This window comes from Panthera onca, chromosome B3 (assembly GCF_046562875.1).
Source record: "Panthera onca isolate mPanOnc1 chromosome B3, mPanOnc1 haplotype 2, whole genome shotgun sequence".
Taxonomy (NCBI): domain Eukaryota; kingdom Metazoa; phylum Chordata; class Mammalia; order Carnivora; family Felidae; genus Panthera; species Panthera onca.
Genome location: NC_138344.1, coordinates 27,630,287 through 27,651,498, shown reverse-complemented (window position 1 = coordinate 27,651,498; position 21,212 = coordinate 27,630,287). Strand labels below are relative to the sequence as shown.

Genomic DNA, 21,212 nt, shown 5'->3' with positions numbered 1-21,212 from the left:
TTTCCTTTGCTAATATTTAACTATTTTTGTGCCACATTCACTCCCTCCCTCCCTCTCTTCTCCCTCCCTCTCTCCCTCCTTCTTTCTCTTCTTTGTTTGTTTGTTTGTTTCTTTCTTTCTTTTCCTGCCTTCTTCTTTCTCTTTCTTTTCTTTTTCTTTCTTTCTTTCTTTCTTTCTTTCTTTCTTTCTTTCTTTCTTTCTCCCTTCCCCTCCCACCCCCTTCCCCCTCTCTCCCTCTCTCACAGTTTCTTCCTTCTTTCCTTCCTTCCTTCCTTCCTTCCTTCCTTCCTTCCTTCCTTATTTCCTTCCTTCCTCTTTATTTCTTTCCTTCTTTGCTTCTTTCTTTTCTCTTTTCTTTTCTTTTCTTTTCCTTCTCATACTGCCTCTGATTTTGGTATAAGGATAACACTAACCTCATAAAATTAATTGGGAAGTGTACCTCATCTTCTTGTCTCTGTCTGATTTTGGTATAAGGGCAACAGTAACTTCATAAAATTAATTGGGAACTCTTCCCTATTCCCAACCTCATCTTCTATTTTCTAGAAGAGATTGGGTAGAATTGGTGTTATTCTTCTTTCAATGTTTGTTAGAAGTTTGCAGTGAAATAATCTGGCCCTAGAGATTTGTATTTTGGGAATTCAAAAATTCACAATCTACTTAGTAGTTGTAGCATTATTCAAATTATCTATTTTATATTGGGTGAATTGTACTCATTTGTGCTTTTTGATAAATTGGTCCCTTTCATCTAAGATGCCAAATTTATGTGTGCAGAGTTGTTCATAATGTTCCATTATTATCCTTTTCATGTCTGTAATGTCTGTAGTGATGTTCCCCATTTAATTCCAGACATTGGTAATTTCTATTCTTTTTTTCTTTGTCAGTCATAGTAGAGGTGTTTGTCAATTCTATGGATGTTTAAATTTTTTTTAATGTTTATTTTTGAGAGAGAGAGAGATAGAAAATGCACATGGGAGAGAGGCAGAGAGAGAGGGAGACACAGAATCTGAAGCAGTCTTCAGGCTCTGAGCTGTCAGCACAGAGCCTGATGCAGGGCTTGAACTCACAGACTATGAGATCATGACCTGAGCTGAAGTCAGATGCTTAACCAACTGAGCCACCCAGACACCCCTCTATTGATGTTTTAAAAGAACAGGTTCTTTGTTTCATTGATTTTCTCTGTTGTTTTTCTGTTTTCTAGTTCATTGATTTTTACTCTTATATTTATTGTTTTCTTACTTCTGCTTTCTTTGGTTTATTTTGCTCTTCTTTTTCTAGGTTACTAGGTTACTAAGATGGGAATTAGTTAACTTGATGAGAGTTTAGATTATTGATTTGAGACCTTTTCTTCTTTCCAGAATGAACATTTAATGCTGTAAACTTCCCTCTCATCACTGCTTAGCTTTATTCCACAGATTTTGAAATGTTATATTTTAATTTTGTTTAGTTCAGTACAATTTTTATTTCCCTTGAAACTTCCTCTTTGACTTCTGGGTTATTTAGAAGTGTGTTGTTTAATTTTCAGGTATGCAGATTTTCTGCTTGTCTTTCTGTTATTAATCTCTGATTTGATCATGGCTACAGAACACACTGTGTGTTTTCAATTCTTTTAAATTTTCTGAGGTTTGGGTTGGGAGATCCAATATGGCAGAGAAGTAGGGGGATCTGAATTTACCTCATCCCTCAAACACAGCAATGTGGAGGCCAAAGGACTCTGAATTCCAAGAGTCCAGGCTGCAGAGTGACAGAGATGTCTCCAGGGACACACGGGGACAACCTGGCAGGCCATAGGTGCATGATTGTGAACTGGGAGAGATAAAATGGATGGCATAGGCACTGATGGGAGGGATTCCTCTTCTGCAGAGAGACAAAGGAAAGAGAAATAGAGGCTGTGGAAGGACAATATCTGGACAAGAGAAAAACCACAGACTGGGATGGAGAAAGATCCAGTTACTAACTGTGGGGCTTTCTTTGGACTGGTGCCAGCTGCCCCGTTTGTGCACCTGTGGAGGAGGGGAGCCAGCTCCTGGTTCAGTAACTAGTTCAGAGGTGCAGTCCACAGTGGGAGAAAGCAATACCCTCCCTGGAGTGCTGTAGGAAGAAGGTATATAACTGTTCAAGGGACAAAGACTGCCTGCACCCACCAGCCAGAGGCCATACATTGATGGCATGGAGCGGCACTTCCCTGAAACTAGGGTGCACAGAGGGACCCTTTAAGATATCGGGGTTTAAATCCCAGCCAAGAGCCAAGGAGGTGCAGGAGTTGGTGGAGTGGGACAAACTGCTTCATTTGCACCTGTGGCACTGCAAGGACGGCCTGAACAGAGTGGTCTGGGACACCCAGTCCATGGATGTTGCCATTTTTCTCCCTATCACCAACAAGGTGGGGCTTCAGGGAATGGACATTGGGCCCACACTGGAGGCAGGACTGGTGCACACCAAACCATGCCCCTCCATGCCAGGTAACTGCATATCTACTGAAGCAGTATTGATGCTGATGAACCAGACAGCCCCTCCTCCAGACCAGCACTGCCACCAGTTCCAAGGCACCCAGCAGTTTTGCATTTTTTGATTTAATTCTTGGAAAATTCATAGTATATATATGTTTTTTTCTTCCTTATTTCTTCCCTCTAGTCTGGTTATTCTGATTGTTGGTTTGTTTAAGCAGACATATTTAATCTATTCTCTTTATACCTGTTCTATATCTCCTTATTTATTTTCCTCTCTCTCTCTCTCTCTGGATTAAGCCATATAGTTTATCTGCTTGGTCAATTTTCTTTTCTTTCAACTCCCCCCCCCCCCCATTGGTTTGTTGTAGCTGCTATTTTTGGTTGTTTTGTTTTGTTTTTTGTTTTTGTTTTTTGCTTGTTTGTTTTTTGTTTGTTTATTTGTTTTTTGTTGTTTTTTGTTTTGTTTGTTTTCTTTTCTAGGGCTACTTCAATGAACAAATCAAAGCACACCTGATGGAAGGTCCAAAACATCACTATGGGGAGGGAGATAAAGCAACCAAAGTCACAACAACAGAGAGCAAGGAGCACACTCCAAAAAAGCACCTCCTGAAGGGCCAGGCCCTGGACAGTGTATGACCCCTCTTTAATATAGTAGTGCTCACAGGTGCAGGACACATAACAAGCTTTTAAAACACATAAGGGACAGAAAACTAGCCAAAATGATGAAACAGAAGAATTCTCCTCAAAAGAAATTCCAGGAAGAAATGACAACTAAAGAATTGATGAAAACAGACATAAACAATCTAACTGAACAATAATTTAGCATGATAGTAATAAAATTAATTACTAGGCTTGAAAAAAGGAGAGAAGACAGCAGAGAATCTATTGCTGCAGAGATCAAGGAACTAAAAAATAGTTATGATGAATAAAAATGCTGTAAATGAGGTGTAAAATAAACTAGACATAGTGACAGTGAGGATTGAAGAGGCAGAGGAGAGAAAAAGTGAAGTAGAAAATAAAATTATGGAAAAAGATGATACTGAGAAAGCTGAGAGAGAGAAAAAAATTCTAGACCACGAGGGGAGAATTAGAGAACTAAGTGATTCAATGAAACATAATATCTATTATCATAGGAGTTCCAGAAGAAGAAAGAGTGAAAGGGGCGGAAAGTGTACTTGAACAAATCATAGCCAAGAACTTCCCCAGTTTAGGGAAGGAAACGGACATTGAAATCCAGGAGGCACAGAGAACTCCCTTCAGTGGTAACTTGAATTGATCTTCTGCACGACATATCATAGTGAAACTGGCAAAATAGAAAGATAAAGAGAGAATTCTGAAAGCAGCTAGGGACAAACAGGCCTTAACCTACAAGGGTAGACACATAAGGGTAGTAGCAGACCTATCTACTGAAACTTGGCAGGTCAGAAGGGAGTGGCAGGAAATACTCAATGTGCTGAATAGGAAAAATATGTAGCCAAGAATCCTTTATCAAGCAACACTGTCATTCAGAATAGAAGGAGAACTAAAGGTTTTCCCAGACAAACAAAAACTGAAGGAGTTCATCACTACTAAACCAGACCCTAAGGGGGGGCTCTGTGAGTGGAATGTTGCAAAGATCAAAAAGTACCAGAGACATCACTACAAGCATGAAACCAACAGGATAACACAATGACTCTAAATCCATATCTTTGAATAATAACACTGAATGTAAGTGGACTAAATGCTCCTATCAAAAGACATAGGTTATAAGAACGGATAAAAAAACAAGACCCATCTATTTTCTGTCTATGAGAGACCCATTTTAGATCTGAGGACACCTTTATATAGAAAGTGAGGGGATGGAAAACCATCTATCATGATACTTGTAAGTCAAAAGAAAGCTAGAGTAGCCATACTTCTATCAGAAAAACTAGATTTTAAAATAAAAGTTGTAACAAGAGATGAAGGGCATTATATCATAATTATGGGTCTATTCATCAAGAAGAGCTAACAATTATAAATGTTTATGCACCCAATTCAGAGGAACCCCAATATATAAAACAATCACAAACCTAAGCAATCTTATTGGTAAGAATGTGGTAATTGCAGGGATTTTAATACTACACTTACAACAATGGACAGATCATCTAGGCAGAAAATCAATAAAGAAACAATGATCCTGAATGATGCACTGGACCAGATGGACTTGACAGATATATTCAGAACTTTTCACCCTAAAGCAGCAGAATACACATTCTTCTCAAGTGCACATGGAATATTCTCCAAGAGAGATCACATACTAGGTCACAAAACAGCCCTCAATAAGTGTAAAAGAATTGAGATCATACCATGCACATTTTTAGATCACAATGCTATGAAACTTCAAATCAACAACAGGAAAAAGTGTGGAAAACCTCCACATGCATGGAGGTTAAAGAACATCCTACTAAGGAATGAACAGTCAACCAGGCAATTAAAGAAGAGATTCAAAAAATATATGGAAACAAATGGAAATGAAAATACAACAGTCAAAATCCTTTGGGGTGCAGCAAAGGCAGTCCTAAGAGGAAAATACATTGCAATCCAGGCCTATCTGAAGAAATAAGAAAAATCCCAAACACAAAATCTAACAGCACACTTAAAGGAACTAGGAGCAGAACAGCAAAGACACCCCAAGGCCAGCAGAAGATAAATAATAAAGAGCAGAAATAAACAATATAGAATCCAAAAAAACCATAGAACAGATCAATGAAACTAAGAGCTTGTTTTTTGAAAAAATAAAATTGATAAACCCCTAGCCAGACTTCTCAAAAAGAAAAAAGAGAGAACACAAATAGATAAAATCATGAATGAAAATGGACTTATCACAACCAATCCCTCAGAAATACAAACAGTTATCAGAGAATACTATGAAAAATTATATGTCAACAAACTGGACAATCTGGAAGAAATGGACAAATTCCTAGACACCCACACATTGCCGAAACTCAAACGGGAAGAAATAGAAAATTTGAACAGACCCATAACTAGTGAAGAGATTGAATCAGTTATCAACAATCTCCCATCAAATAAGAGTCCTGGGCCAGATGGCTTCCCAAGGGAATTCTACCAGACATTTACAGCAAAGTTAATACTTATCCATCTGAAGCTGTTCCAAAAAATTGAAACGGAAGGAAAGCTTTGGCTCATTCTATGAAGCCAACATTACCTTGATTCCAAAACCAGACAGAGACCCCACAAAAAAGGAGAGTTACAGGCCAATATCCCTGATGAACATGGATGCAAAAGTTCTCAACAAGATACTTACAAATTGAATTCAACAGCATATAAGAAGAATTATCCACCATAATCAAATGGGATTCATTTCTGGGCTGCAGGGCTGGTTCAGTATTCACAAATCAATCAATGTGATACATCACATTGATAAAAGAAAGGATAAGTACAATCTGATCCTGTCAATAGATGCAGAAAAAGAATTTGACAAAATACAGCACCCTTTCTTTTCAACTTTTTTTAACATTTATTTTTCAGAGACATAGACAGAGTGTGAGTGGGGGAAGGGCAAAGAGAGAGGGAGACACAGAATCTGAAGCAGGCCCCAGGCTCTGAGCTGTCAGCACAGAGGCTGATGCGGGGCCCAAACCCACAAACCATGAGATCATGACCTGAGCCAAAGTCAGACGCCTAACTGACTGAGCCACCCAGGTACCCCACAGCATCCTTTCTTAATAAAACCCTCAAGAAATTCTGGATAGAAGGAACATACCTAAACATCATAAAAGCCCACAGCTAATATCATCCTCAATGGGGAAAAACTGAGAGCTTTCCCCCTGAGATCAGGAACATGACAGGGATGTCCACTCTCACAACTGTTGTTTAACATAGTGTTGGAAGTCCTAGCATCAGCAATTAGACAACAAAATGAAATAAAAGGCATCAAAATTGGCAAAGAAGATGTCAAACTTTCACTTTCCACAGACAACATGATACTCTACATGGAAGGCCAAAAGGCTACTAGAACTGATACATGAATTCAGCAAAGTCTCAGGGTACAACATCAATGTACAGAAATCGGTTGCATTTCTCTACACTAATAATGAAGCACCTGAAAGAGAAATCAAGGAACTGATCCCATTTACAATTGCACCAAGAACATAAAATACCTAGGAATAAATCTAACCAAAGATGTAAAAGATCTGTATGCTGAAAACTATAGAAAACTTATGAAGGAAATTGAAGAAGACAAAGAAACGGAAAAACATTCCATGCTCATGGATTGGAAGAATAAATATTATTAAAATGTCAACACTACCCAAATCTATCTACACATTCAATGCAATTCCAATAAAATTGCACCAGCATTCTTCTCAAAGCTAGAACAAACAATCCCAAAATTTATATGGAACCACAAAAGACCCTGAATAGCCAAAGTAATATTGAAAAAGAAAACTAAAGTGGGAGGCATCACAGGACCGGGCTTTAGCCTATATTACAAAGATGTAATCATCAAGACAGTATGATATTGGCACAAACACAGACGCATAGACCAATGAAATAGAATAGAGAACCCAGAATTGGACCCACAAATGTATGGCCAACTAATCTTTGACAAAGCAGGAAAGAGTATCCAGTGGTAAAAAGACAGTCTGTTTAGCAATGGTGCTGGGTGAACTGGATAGCAACATGCAGAAGAATTAAACTAGACCACTTTCTTACACCATACACAAAAATAAACTCAAAATGGATGAAAGACCTAAATGTGAGACAGGAAAACATCAAAACTCTAGAGGAGAAAACAGGCAACAACGTATTTGACCTCAGCCACAGCAATTCTTGCTTGACACATCTCCAAAGGCAAGGGAATTAAAAGTAAAAATGAACTATTGGGACTTCATGAAGATAAAAAGCTTCTGCACTACAAAGGAAACAATAAACAAAACTAAAAGGCAACTGATAGAATGGGAAAAGATATTTGCAAATGACATACTGGATAAAGGATTAGTATCCAAAATCTGTAAGGAATTTACCAAAGTCAACACCCAAAAACAAATAATCCAGTGAAGAAATGGGCAGAAGACATGAATAGACACTTTTCCAAAGAAGACATCCAGATGGCCAACAGACACATGAAAAGATGCTCAATGTCACTTATCATCAGGGAAATACAAATCAAAACCACACTGAGATACCACCTCACACTGGTCAGTCATAGTGGCTAAAATGAACAATTGCACTGTTGGCGGGAATGCAAACTGGTGCAGCCACTCTGAAAACAGTGTGGAGGTTCCTCAAAAAATTAAAAATAGAGCTACCCTATGACCCAGCAATAGAACTACTAGGAATTTATCCAAAGGATACAGGAGTGCTGATTCATAGGGGCACATGTACCCCAATGTTTACAGCAGCGCTATCAACAATAACCAAATTATGGAAAAAACCTAAATGTCCATCAACTGATGAATGGATAAAGAAGATGTGGTTAATATATACAATGGAATACTACTTGTCAATGAGGAAGAATGAAATCCTGCCATTTGCAGCCACGTGGATGGAATTGGAGGGTATTAAGCTAAGTGAAATAAGTCAGTCAGAGAAAGACAGATATCATATGTGTTCACTCATGTCGAACTTGAGAAACTTAGCATAAGACCATGGGGTAAGGGAAGGGGAAAAAACAGAGGGAGGGAGGCAAACCATAAGAGACTCTTAAATACAGAGAACAAACTGCGTGTTGATGGTGGGGGGAGAGGGGAAAATGGCTGATGGGCATTGAGGAGGGCACTTGTTGGCATGAGCACTGGGTGTTGTATGTAAGCAATGAATCATGGGAATCTACCCCCAAAACCAAGAGCACACTGTACACACTGTATGTTATCCAATTTGGCAATAAATCATATTAAAAAAATAAATTTTCTGAGGTTTGTTTTATGGTCCAAGATGTAGTATACATTGGTATATGTTCTATGGGCACTTAAAAAGTATGTTCTGCTGTTGTTGGGTGGAGTATTCCATATGTGTCAATTAGATCCTATTGGTTGATGGTGTTATTCATTGCGTCTATATCCTTGTTGATTTTCTGTGTGGTTGTTCTATTAATTGCTGAGAGGGAAATGAAATTTCCAACTATAGAACTGTACATGTGTCTTTCTTCTTTCAGTTCCATTAGTTTTTTGCATCACATATTTTGCAGTTCTGTTGTTTGGTACATACATATTTAAGATTTCTATGTCTTTTTAGTAAATTGACTCTTATTATTATATAATGTCTCTCTTTGCACCTAATATTTTTTCTGAAGTCTATCTTATATCAATACAGCCAGTTGTGCTTTCTTTGGATTAATGCTTGAATATCTTTTTCCATTCTTTCACATTTTAGCCTACTTATATTATTATTTTTGAAGTAATTTTTTTGTAGACTGTACATAGCTGAATCATGTTTTATAATCCACTCTACCAGTCTCTGTCTTTTAATTATATTTATACCATTTATATTCAATGGAAGTTTAATGTTAGGAATGTGGGTTAATTGTTTTATTTTGTAATTCCATTTTGATTTATCTCCTGTATTTTTGAATATATCTCTTTTGTAGCTTTTTCAAGTTGTTTCTCTAGGTGTTAAATTATATATACAATACTTGTCATAGTGTTATCATTTTATCAGTTTGAGTTAAATTTAGAAAAACCTTACCCCTCTCTATATCCTTTTACTTCCTCCATTTGTGATAAAGTTGTCTTAAATATTTCCTCTACATAGATTTATAACTACATCAAAGAGTGTTACAATTTTTGTTTCAAAATCAAACATAATTTAGAAGATCCAAGAGGAGAGGAAAATGTTGTATTTACCCATTTCTTGTTTCCATTTTTTCTTTTTTACCTTCCTGATGCTCCAGAATTCCTTCCTTTAGCTGTCCTTTTATGTTTTGATAACTTCCCTTTGCCATTCTTTTAGGATAGTTCTTTCAGTTTTGTCCATCTAAGAAGGTCTGATTTCATCTTCATTCTTGAAGGATATTTTCACTGGATAGAAGATTCTAGGTTAATAGTTTTTATTTTTTCATTACTTCAAAAAATATTCCACTTCTTCTGTCATTTGAATTGTTTTTACTGTCTAGGTATATTGTCATTTGCTAGTGGTTTCAAGAGTTTTTCTTTGTCTTTCTTTAGTCTTCAGAAGTTTGTCTATTTTATGTCTTGATGTGGATTTCTTTGAATTTATCATTTTTTTAATATCATTAAGTGTCTTGGATCTGTAACGTTTATGTGTTTTGCCAAATTTGGGGAGTTTTCAGCCCTTATTTCTTTAAATGCTTTTTCAGCTACACAGTCTTTCTCTTCTTCTGGGATTCTGATTACATGAATGTTAAATATCTTATTATTGTCCCACATGTTTCTGAGGTTCTGTTAATTTTTTTAAAACTCTATCAGATTGTATTTCTGTTGTTCTGTCTTCCAGTTCATCAGTTCTTTTCTCACCACCCCCCTCCATTTTGTTGTTAAGCTCATCTTTGAGTGTTAATTTTGCTATTGTTTTTTTTTTTTCCACTTCTATTTGGCTCTTCTTTTCTGAGACTGTTTCTTTGCTGGGATTTTCTCTTTTCCCCCCATTTGCTTCAAGTGTCTGTTATTGCTTGTTGAAGTGTTTTTATTTTGGCTGCTTTAAAAATTTCAGTCAGATAATTCTAACATCTTTTATTTAAATGTTTTCTTCTATTTTTTTCAGGTTGAGGTTTTCCTGGTTATCACTGTGACAGTTGATTTTTTTTAATTAAAACCTTTTGAGTTTCATTGAACATTTTGGGTATTATGAAACTCTGTATTCCTATTTAAAGTTTCTTTTAGCTGACTTCCTCTGACACCACACCAGCAGAAAGGCCTGACTTCCTCTGACACCACACCTACCATCCTGGCTGGAAGGGGGTAAAGCACCATATTACTTCTTATGTGGCTTCTAGTGACACCATTGGGGGTGCCCTCATTACTGCCAAGCAGTGGTTAAAGTCCTGACTTTCCACTTGGCCTCCTCTGAAATCTTAGCAAAGATGGGGAGGGGTTCTTTTTATTGCAGGGAGGGGTAAAGTTTAGGTTCCCAGTGTGTGGTTTCTGCCTACACAGGGGTTGAGGGGTGTGTAGGGAGGAGATGGGACTACCTAGCACCCAGTAGAGGTGAACATCCCAGATCCCCATAAGTCTTCTCTGACACCAATAGGGATGGGGGCCTGGGTCCTTTATTTCAGCCTGGGGAGGGTGGAGGTTTAGACTCCCCACTTGGCCTTTGCTGTCTTGGGTGGATATGGGTTTGCAGTGTTTGGCTCCAGTAAAGCAGTTACTGCCTAAAAGTTTTCTGTCCTGCTAAGCTGCACCTTAACTACTCCTTTGGTTAGAAAAAGTAGGCTTTAGGGGAGCCTGGGTGGCTCAGTCTGTTGAGCGTCCGACTTTGGCATCAGGTCATGATCTCGCAGTTCGTGAGTTTGAGCCCCGCGTCGGGCTCTGCTGACAGCTCAGAGCCTGGAGCCTGCTTCGGATTCTGTGTCTCCCTCTCTCTGCCCCTTTCCTGCTCATGCTGTGTCTCTCTCTCTCTGTCTCTCAAAAATGAATAAATGTTAAAAAAAAAAAAAGCATGCTTTTCTTGGGACTTTTTTGCTTTGTGCTTGTTGGTCTTTCCAGGTTGCCAACTTCTTCAGCACCCTTTCTGGGATATATGAGGCAAAATAAAAATTCAGGGGCCTCACTGCTCTGTCATTTCTTGGGTCCCTAACCAGTTTTCTTTCTTCTCTCTACCTTTCAGAGTCTTCTTATGGTTGTTTTATACAAAATGTCAGGTTTTTCATTGTATTTATCAAGAGAAAGAGGGAAAAGTAGGTCTACTCTGTCTTCCTGGGAGCAGTAGTCCCGAGATGTATCTTTATAGTGTTGGCAGATATCACAGTATGTTTCCATGCTGGCCTGAATTCTTCAGGAGAGGAGAATTGTAACAATACAACTGAGTAGGTGAGAGTGGGTGGGTTCCAGTGTACCCAGTAGGGTTGCAAACTGTTGTGTACTTGGGAGGCTGGACATTTTATTCTCATTCCTACTAGTTTTGTCAGTGTGCCAATTCTGGGACTTTTGCTATCGGAGACATTCATCACCTTCACTGTTCTCTGCTTTGAATCTCAGTGTCTGGCTCCTGCTTGGGCTCCCAGGTCAGCATCTTCCTGCTGAGTTTGGCCAATAGGAAGCTCTGCTGGGAGATTGAGGGATGGGGAGAGGTAAGCTGGTACTTCTTACCACTCCACTCTGCTTTGGGAGGCATCTCTTCTGGCACTCCACCTTCTTTCAGAAAGGCCCACCATGGTTTCTGCACTCACTTCTTCCTCTGCTCTCAGCTATGGTGGGGTGGAAATTTTCCCACTGTTGCTAATTGTTAGCCTTTGGTGAGTGTCACAGCATGTCCATCTCTTGTGTAACCAGTTTCCACGGTTACGTCTTCAGCTTCTAGTTCCTTCTTGGACCCTGGTTGATTCAGTCAGTGAAGGAAGGAAGAGGCAAAGGCAGCAGCTGAGGTTGAAAAGGAGGGAGGGTGTATGGGAGTTTAAGGAGGGAGATGGAGGAGAACAGGAATGAAAATTGCCTTGGGAGATGTGTTAAAATTGTTGGGCAGTTTTAGGACCCAGTGGGAACACTGCACACAGAAGTCATGTAAGACTGTCAGAACCACAGAGGGTTCTCTATGGCTACATTCAGCTGCTTAGATGCTGGCACAGGGCAGGAAAGCCAATGTTGGGAGTTTTGCCATGAGTGGCAGACAAACCCCAGGGTAGCCCCCATGATCCCTACTGCCTGGTGGTCATGTCCTTGTGTGATTCCCTCCCCTGAGTTAAAGGTAGGCCTTGTGCCTGGCTTCCAACCAGTAGGATATGGCAAAGGCAGTTGATGGGATGTCACTCCTGTTTTTGTGTTACATTATGTAAAATTTTGCCTTGCCAGTGGATTCACTCTGGAGGCTCTCATGGTTGCTTGATGAAGTGAGCAGTTGGACGAGTCCACATGGCAAGGAACTGCAGGAACCTGTAGAAGGTGAGGGTGGCTTCTGAGAGCTTAGTGTGTGGTCTCTAGTCAACAGCTATCAAGAAGCCAGGGCCCCAGTCCTGTAGGACCAGGAAGTGAATTCTGCCAACATTGAGTCATCTTGGAAGCAGATTTTTCCCTCGTTGAGCCTCTAGATAAGAAAAAAAGCCTGATGACACCTTGAGATCCTTAGCAAATGACCCAGCTAAGCCTGCCCCAACACCTGACCCACAGAAACCCTGAGCTTATAAACATGTGTTGTTTTAAGCTTACCAATTTTGTAGTAATTTGTTATGCAGCAATAGAAAACTCACACATCAGGTGAGCTTGACAGAATGAGTTGGGGCAAGTAGGAGGAGAGGGTTTGTTGGGAAGAGGAGTGGGGACAGGGGGTGTTTGGCTGATGAAGAAGCAGAGAAGCTCCCTGCCATTGAGGTGATCACATAACTGAGAGTCCAGGGGGTGGGAAGCATCATCTCTGTAGATGTTGAAACCAAAATATGACAAAGGTAGAACAAGACCACAAGCTATGATTCAGATCTTCAAAGAATGAAGAGATATGACCAGGAAGATATTAGTTGTTTCAGTAAGGGGTTGGTGGGGCATTCCAATGACATGTTCTAAAGCAGCTGGAATACTTTAGGGATGGGAGAAGATTGCAGTGGAGAACAAGGAGGATACCTTTCCAAACTCTTGGTAGGACTAACTACATAATTTCTGGAGCCCCATGCAAATGAAAATGTAGGGCTCCTTTTTTAAAAAACAGGAAAAAAGTGATGTTAAGAGTATTAAAATGTAAAGCTTTTTCCTTTCTTCCACACTCTTTTTCTTGACTTGTCACAGTATTTTAAAATGTCATTATTCTAAGGAAGGACAAATTAAAAACCTAAATTATTAGCATGAACGTCATCCCTGATCTTTATTTTGAAGTATCATTTTAAATGCAAATATGAGAGCATTTAACTTGTAGGTGGAATCAGGAAAGTTGTACAATTTGTATTTTGCAGTTCATACATGCATGTGGACTTTGTTTTTACCAGACAATGGAAACATTGCATTAAACTAATGTAAATGTATTTACTTTACTTTTTGATACAGGCATATTCTACCAACACTCCACCTTCTTCTTACTGATGAGTGAGTCACAAGGAGTGGTGAATCCATGTATTGTACCCATTGAACCCATAGTCATGTACATTGCTTCTCAGTGTTGCAAATCCTGCTCAACCAAAGCTCACAACGAGTGTTGGGTTCAAAGCAACTATTGAAAGCAAACCATTCTGCTGCAAATCAAAGGTTATTTCTGGGGTTATGGGATGCTAGCAAATGTAAAAGAATAAAATTGTAATGGTTAGAAATATAATCCAAGAGTAGGACATCATAACCTTTTAATTTTACTTTCAATAAGCAGTTGTTTTCATTTTCATAGTAGGTATTATTTTCTCATTACAAAGGTATTAATTTGTTAGATGCAAAACCCATAAAACCATAGCATAGACAGGAACAAAGGAGAAAGCCCCCACCATCCAGAGGTACTCATGTTTCAGAGGCTGGGTCTTTTTGGTCTTCTGTTCTATGAAAATGCTATGTATATATTTATATCAAGAAAAATATCATAGTTTATCAATGTTTTTTCTGTATCCTTAATTTTCCCCCATATCAATCAATATCCTTATAGAGCATTTTAGTTGAATAGCATTTCATACTGCACACATATTACAACTTAACTAATGCTTCAGAGAGAGACTGCATGGATTCCATATGGATTCCCCAAAGTGCAAACAATATTTCCAGTTTGCTTTTCATCAACAGTGGTTTCTTTCTGGCTGACCTGGTGAGAAGAGTGACAACGGAACATGCATCTAGAGAACAAAGATGGTGGGCTGACCTCTGGTGTGCTGGAGATGGAGCTACATCAGTCATCTGCTCCTATGTGTGCTGGTCTGGGAAGGCCAGGGCTGGCGGTACCTGCCACCAGCAACCACAGGCTACTGCAGGGAGTCAACAGGGTAGACCCCACATCCCCCTACTCCAGCAGGGCAACTGGGCAGAGCTGCTTGGCTTCTGTGGACCAGGATTTTGGTTCATTCCTCACAGAGCAGAGGTGAGTTTATAATAGTTTTATCTGGTAAATGTGGAAGCCACACATATTGTGTTTTATGAGTGTAGTTCCCCTATTTTTTGTGGGAAATTTTCAGATATTATACAAGGAATGCAAGAATCTTTCTGTCATTAGATCACTTTCCTGGCCTGTTTCAAATGAATGCTCTTTCTAAAATGTAGCTAACATAACCCCAAAAGATTACAAAAATAGAAAAGAGTTTTTAGCATGAACTTGGAATTTATTATATTATTTTAAGGCGTTAAAAGTATTCCATGATTTTAAAAAGCACATGCTGTATCCTTATATGCTTATATATATATGTATCTTGAAATATGCTTTATTCCTATAAATGTCAAGTGAATCATTTCAATATTTTTTTCACGTTAGAAAAATCTTGATTTACATTAAAAAAACTTTTGATAAACCCTTAAATATTTACCAAAGTAAAACAATAAATAGGTATAAAAGTGTGCTATAAGTGTCTATTCATACCCATGTAGGGACATACTGGTTACCCTACAGATCTGGGCATCCTGGTCCCTACAGGCAAGAAGTCCTGCTTAACCAGGACCCACGCAGTACCAGTGGTCTAATGTTGAAAAAGGCAAAGATCACAGAAATACATACAAGTGTGGTATATAGTCCTGCCACTTGTCTGAGACTGCCTTCTCAGGTCCTAGCTCTGCATGGCATCTGCTTTGATGCTTGGGAGTTTGCTGTCATCAGCATCTTTGGCTCAAGCTGCTCCGCTGCTGTGTTCCTGTGAATATAGAACGTCGGCACAGTAGGTGTGTGGGGATGGGGAGAGGTACCTGCCCATGAGTGTGCCTCTCTGGAGCTGAGTAGGGGATTGTCAGTGCCTGGCCCACCTGAACCAGTAAAGGGTTGCAGGTATGGTGGGGCTGGGTCCACTTGTCAAAGCATGCGCACAGGGCTACCTAGCCCATGGGAGAGCTTCCCACTGGGCTGGGGTGGGTGGGCAGCTCCCAGCTGTGAGGGCCAGTTTTATTTTGTAAAGGGCTAGAGGAGGCCATTGCCTGTTTGTGTCCCACACCTGGAACTGTGGGGGTGGGGCAGCTCCTTACCTGGGAGGCCCTAGAGAGATAAAATAGGTTGGCCATGGCTCCAAGCCACACTCCACTACCCCAACTGTGCAGGCAGCTAGGAGCAGGCAAAGGAGAAGGGCCCCTCTACCACCACCCACTGCCTCAGGTTGGCTGAGGCTGGGTGTGAGGCTGGCTTTCTCACATTCTCGATTGACTCTATGTAGATTTACACCTGGAGATAGGAGAGAGCTATGGGCTCCACCTGAGTCAGAGTAAAAGGACAAATCTATATACAACGATATCTCAGAGATTTTCTGATTAGGTTCCAGACCACCACAAGAAAGCAGGTATCTCAATAAAGCAACTCAAATGAGTTTTTGGTATCACAGTGAAAATAAAAGTTATGACTACACTATACTGTAGTCTAATAAAGTGTGCAATAGTATTATGTCTACAAAAACAATGTGTATATCTTAATTAACAAATACTTTATTGCTTAAAAATGCTAACCATCAAAGATGGCTGAGAAGTAGGGGAACCTGGATTTCCCTTGTCCCTCAAACACGGCTGTATTGAGGTCAGATCACTTGGAACACCCAGGAAATCAACCTGCGGAGTGGCAGAAGGATCTCCGCAGGTGGAGGGAGACATTGGAGGGATCGAGGTATGTGTATATTAATTGGGGGAGATAAAATGGCATAGGCAAGGTGGGGAGGGAGCCCCTTTTGTGAACAGACAAAAGGGAGAGAAAGAGAGAAGGATTCAGTATCTACTTAGCATTAGAGGAAAACCTCTCCAGACCATGGACTGGGGAATGAGAAATATGGAGAGCGCCGGTTTCCATTTTGCAAACAGCCTTAGGAGCTGAAACTTGGAGGTATGAAAGTGCCCGACTTTCTCTGGACTGGAGCCGGCTGTGTGTGCATGCCTGGCGGGAGAAGGAGCCAGCCCAGGGTGCTGTAGCAATCTCAGGGGCTCACTGGGAGAGAATAGTCCCTTTCTTCCAGTACTGTGGGAAGAGGATTTATTGCCTCCCCAGGACAAAAGACCCTTTGGTGGCAGCCAAAGACCTTTTATCAGCAGGGCTGAGGGGCCCTACAGCTGGACAGGGTCCCCACAGTGCAGGACCGTTTAAGACATCAGGGTTTGAATCCCAGTCGAGTGCCTAGAAGGCGCAGGAGAACTGTGGAGCAGGGCAAGCTAACTGCTATTCTGTGATGGCTGCCTAAGTAGCATGGTTTGAGACACCCGGTTGGGGGAGAGATCGGAATGTTGGCCATTTTTCTCCCAAACACCAACATGGAGGGACTTCAGGGAAGCAGCACAGCAGTCCACCAGTGGAGGCGGGCTTACACCAAACCCCGCTCCTCCATGCCTGGCAACTGCTTTTCTACTGGAGCTAGACTGAGCTAACGCAGCCAACCTCTCCTCCAGGTCAGCATAGCCACTGGTTCAAGGCACAACCAGACAACTGTTCTTTGTTTTTGTCTGTTTGTCTCTCTGTCTGTTGGTTTGTCTGTTTGTTCTTCTATTCTCTCTACCGTCTTCTTTTTTTTCTTTTGGAATCAGGCTCATAGTTTCTGATTTGTTTTTGGTCAATTCATATATATATATATATATATATATATATATATATAAATTTTTTTCTGTTTTGTTTTTTGTTTTTTTTTTTTGCTGTTTAGTCAGGCATTTTCACTCTTTTTACACCTTTCCAATATCTTCTTTTTCTTTATTTTATTTTCTCTCTCTCTGGATTAAGACTTATACTGTTTAGTCTTCTTTTCTCCCTTTTCATTTTTCTCTTTGTGTGGGATCAGGCTTCCCCCCCACACCCTTTCCTTTTTTTATAGGGCTACTTCAATGAACAAATCAAAGCACAACTGGTTGAAGGTCCAAAAACTCCACCACTACAAGAAAGGAGGAGCTTTGAAGAGGACTGACCAGTGGGATAGAGCAGCCAAAATGCCACAATAGAGTGTATGCAACACACCAAAAAATTCCTGAAGTGCCAGGCCCTGGATAGTGTATGACCCCTACTTAATATAGTAGTACTTCCAGGTACGGGACATATAACAAGCTATTAAAACATGTAAAAGACAGAAACCTAGCCAAAATAATGAAACAGAAGAACTCTCCTCAAAAGAAAATTCAGGAAGAAATGACAGCCAGAGATTTGCTCAAAACAGATATAAACAATATATCTGACAACAATTTAGAATAACAGTCATAAGACTACTAGCTGGGCTTGAAAAAAGCACACAAGACACCAGGGAAAACCTTTCTGCAGACATCAAAGACCTAGGAACTAGTCAGGATAAATTTAAAAATGCTATAACTGAGATGCAAAACAAATGATACAGTGACTGCGAAGATGGAAGAAGCGGAGGAGAGAATAGGTTAAGTAGAAGATAAACTTACAGAAAAAAAGAGGGAAAGGAAATTACTAGAACATGAGGGGAGACTAGGAGAATTAAGTGATTCCAAGAAACTAAAAAATATCCAAATCATAGGAGTCTCAGGAGAAGAAGAGGGAGAAAAAGGGGCAGAAGGTTTATTTCAGCAAAGTATAGCTGAGAACTTCCCTAATCTGGGGAAGGAAACAGGCATACAAGTTCAAGAGGCACAGAGAACTCCCTTCAAACTAACAAACCAGGTCAACGCCATGACATATCATAGTGAAACTTACAAAATACAAAGATTTGAAGGAGAGTTCTGAAAACAGCTAGACACAAAAGGTACTTTTGTGTACTTTATGTGTCTACTACAAGGGTAGACACATGATGTTAGTAGCAGACCTGTCCACTGAAACTTGGCAGGTCAGAAGGAAGTGGCTGGAAATATTCAATGTGCTGAATAGGAAAAATATTCAGCCAAGAATCCTTTATCCAGAAAGTCTGTCCAGAATAAAAGGAGAGATAAAGGCTTTTCCAGACAGACAAAAACTAAAGGAGTTCATGACCACTAAACCAGCCCTGCAGAAAATCCTAAGGCGGACTCTGAATGGGAAGTAGCAGCAAAGACTACAAAGGACCGGAGACATCACCACAATATGAAACTTACAGATAATACAATGGCACTAAATCCATATCTTTCAATCATCACTCTGAATGTAAGTGGACTAAATGTCCCAATAAAAAGACATAGAGTATCAGAATGGATTGAAAAAAGAACAAAATCCATCTATATTCTGCCTACAAGAGACTCATTTGAGACCTAAGGACACCTGCAGATTGAAAGTGAGAACCATCTGTCATGCTACTGGATGTCAAAAGAAAGCTGGAGTAGCCATACTTATATCAGACAAACTAGATTTTATTTATTTATTTATTTATTTATTTATTACTATTTAAAATAATTTTTTTTAACGTTTATTTATTTTTGAGACAGAGAGAGACAGAGCATGAACAGGGGAGGGGCAGAGGGAGAGGGAGACACAGAATCTGAAACAGGCTCCAGGCTCTGAGCTGTCAGCACAGAGCCCGATGCGGGGCTTGAACTCACGGACCGCGAGATCGTGACCTGAGCTGAAGTCGGATGCTTAACCGACCAAGCCACCCAGGCGCCCCTATTTATTACTATTTTTAAAATGTAATTTATTGACAAATTAGTTAATGTACAGTGTATACAGTGTGCTTTTGTTTTTGGGGGTAGATTTCTGTGATTCATCGCTTACATACAACACCTAGCACTCATCCCAACAAGTGCTCTCCTCAATGCCCATCACTCATTTTTCCATCTCCCCCCCATCAAACCTCAGTTTGTTCTCTGTATTTAAGAATCTCTTATGGTTTGCATCCCTCCCTCTCTGTTTGTAACTATTTTTTCTCCTTCTCTTCCCCCATGGTCTTCTGTTAAATTTCTCAAGTTCCACATATGAGTGAAAATGTATCATATCTGTTTTTCTTTGACTGACTTATTTCACTTAACATAATATGCTCCAGTTCCATCCATGTTGCTGCATATGGAAGGATTTCATTCTTTCTCATTGCCAAACAGTATTCCATTGTATATATATAAACCATATCTTCTTTATCCATTCATCAGTTGATGGACATTTAGGCTTTTTCCATAATTTAGCTGTTGTTGATAACACTGCTATAAGCATTGGGGCACATGTGCCCCTATGAATCAGCACTCCTGTATCCTTTGGATAAATTCCTAGTAGTGCTATTGCTGGTTTATAGGGTAGTTCTATTTTTAATTTTTTTGAGGAACCTGCACACTGTTTTCCAGAGCAGCTGCACCAGTTTGCATTCCCTCCAACAGTGCAAGAGGTTTCCTGTTTCTCCACATCCTCACCAGCATCTGTTGTTTCCTGAGTTATTAATTTTAGCCACTCTGACCAGTGTGAGGTGGTATCTCAGTGTGGTTTTGATTTGTATTTCCCTGATGATGAATGATGTTGAGCATCTTTTCATGTGTCTGTTGGTCATCTAGATGTCTTCTTTGGAAAAGTGTCTGTCTATTCATGTCTTCTTCCCATTTCTTCACTGGATTATTTGTTTTTCGAGTGTTGAGTTTGGTAAATTCCTTATAGATTTTGGATACTAACTCTTTATCCAGTATGTGATTTGCAAATATCTTTTCCCATTCTATCAGTTGCCTTTAGTTTTTTTGATTGTTTCCTTTACTGTGAAGAAGCTTTTTTATGTTGATGATGTCCCAATAGTTCATTTTTGCTTTTAATTCCTTTGCCTTGGAGACATGTTGAGCAAGAAATTGCTGTGTCTGAGTTCAAAGAGGTTGTTGCCTGTTTTCTCCTGTAGGATTTTGATGGTTTCCTGTCTCACATTTAGGTCCTTTATCCATTTTCAATTTATTTTTGTGTATAGTATAAGAAAGTGGTCCAGTTTCATCCTTCTGCATGTTGCTGTCCAGTTCTCAAAGCATCATTTGCTAAAGAGATTGTCTTTTTCCCATTGGATACTCTTTTCTGCTTTATTGAAGATTAGTTGGCCATATATTTGAGGGTCCAATTCTGGGTTCTCTATTCTATTTCATTGATTAATGTGTTTGTTTTTGTGTCAATGATGATTGCAGCTTTGTAGTAGAGGCTAAAGCCAACAAACTAGATTTTAAAACAAAGACTGTAATAAGAGATGAAGAAGGGAATTATATCATAAGTAAGGGGTCTACCCATCAAGGAGAGCTAACAATTGTAAATTTTTCTGCTCCCAATGTGGAACACACAAGTTTATAAATCAATTAATCATAAATATAAACAAATGTATAGATAATAATACTGTAATTGTAGGGGATTTTAATACTCTACTTACACAATGGACATATCGTCTAGGCACAAAATCAATAAGGAAACAATAGCTCTGAATGACACATTGGACCAGAGGGATGTAACAGATATATTCAGACTTTTCATCCTAAAGCAGCAGAATACATACTCTTTGTGAGTGCACATGGAACATTCTCCAACATAGATCACATACTGGTTCACAAAACAATCCTCAACAAATATAAAAAGCTTGAGATCATACCATGCATATTATCAGTCACAATGCTATGAAACTTGAAATCAACCACAAGAAAAAATTTGACAAGCCCCAAAATACACAGATGTTAAAAAACATCC

General features: G+C 39.6%; 1 protein-coding gene across 1 annotated transcript in view; it reads left to right on the top strand.

The window, feature by feature from the left end:
• Window positions 1-21,212, top strand: part of OCA2 (OCA2 melanosomal transmembrane protein) — a 496,949-nt gene that overhangs the window by 15,638 nt on the left and 460,099 nt on the right. The window contains exon 2 of the mRNA XM_078447715.1: window positions 14,288-14,579. Within this exon, the coding sequence (XP_078303841.1) occupies window positions 14,332-14,579 (248 nt within the window). The 5' untranslated portion in view covers window positions 14,288-14,331. The remainder of the gene's footprint in view (window positions 1-14,287; window positions 14,580-21,212) is intronic.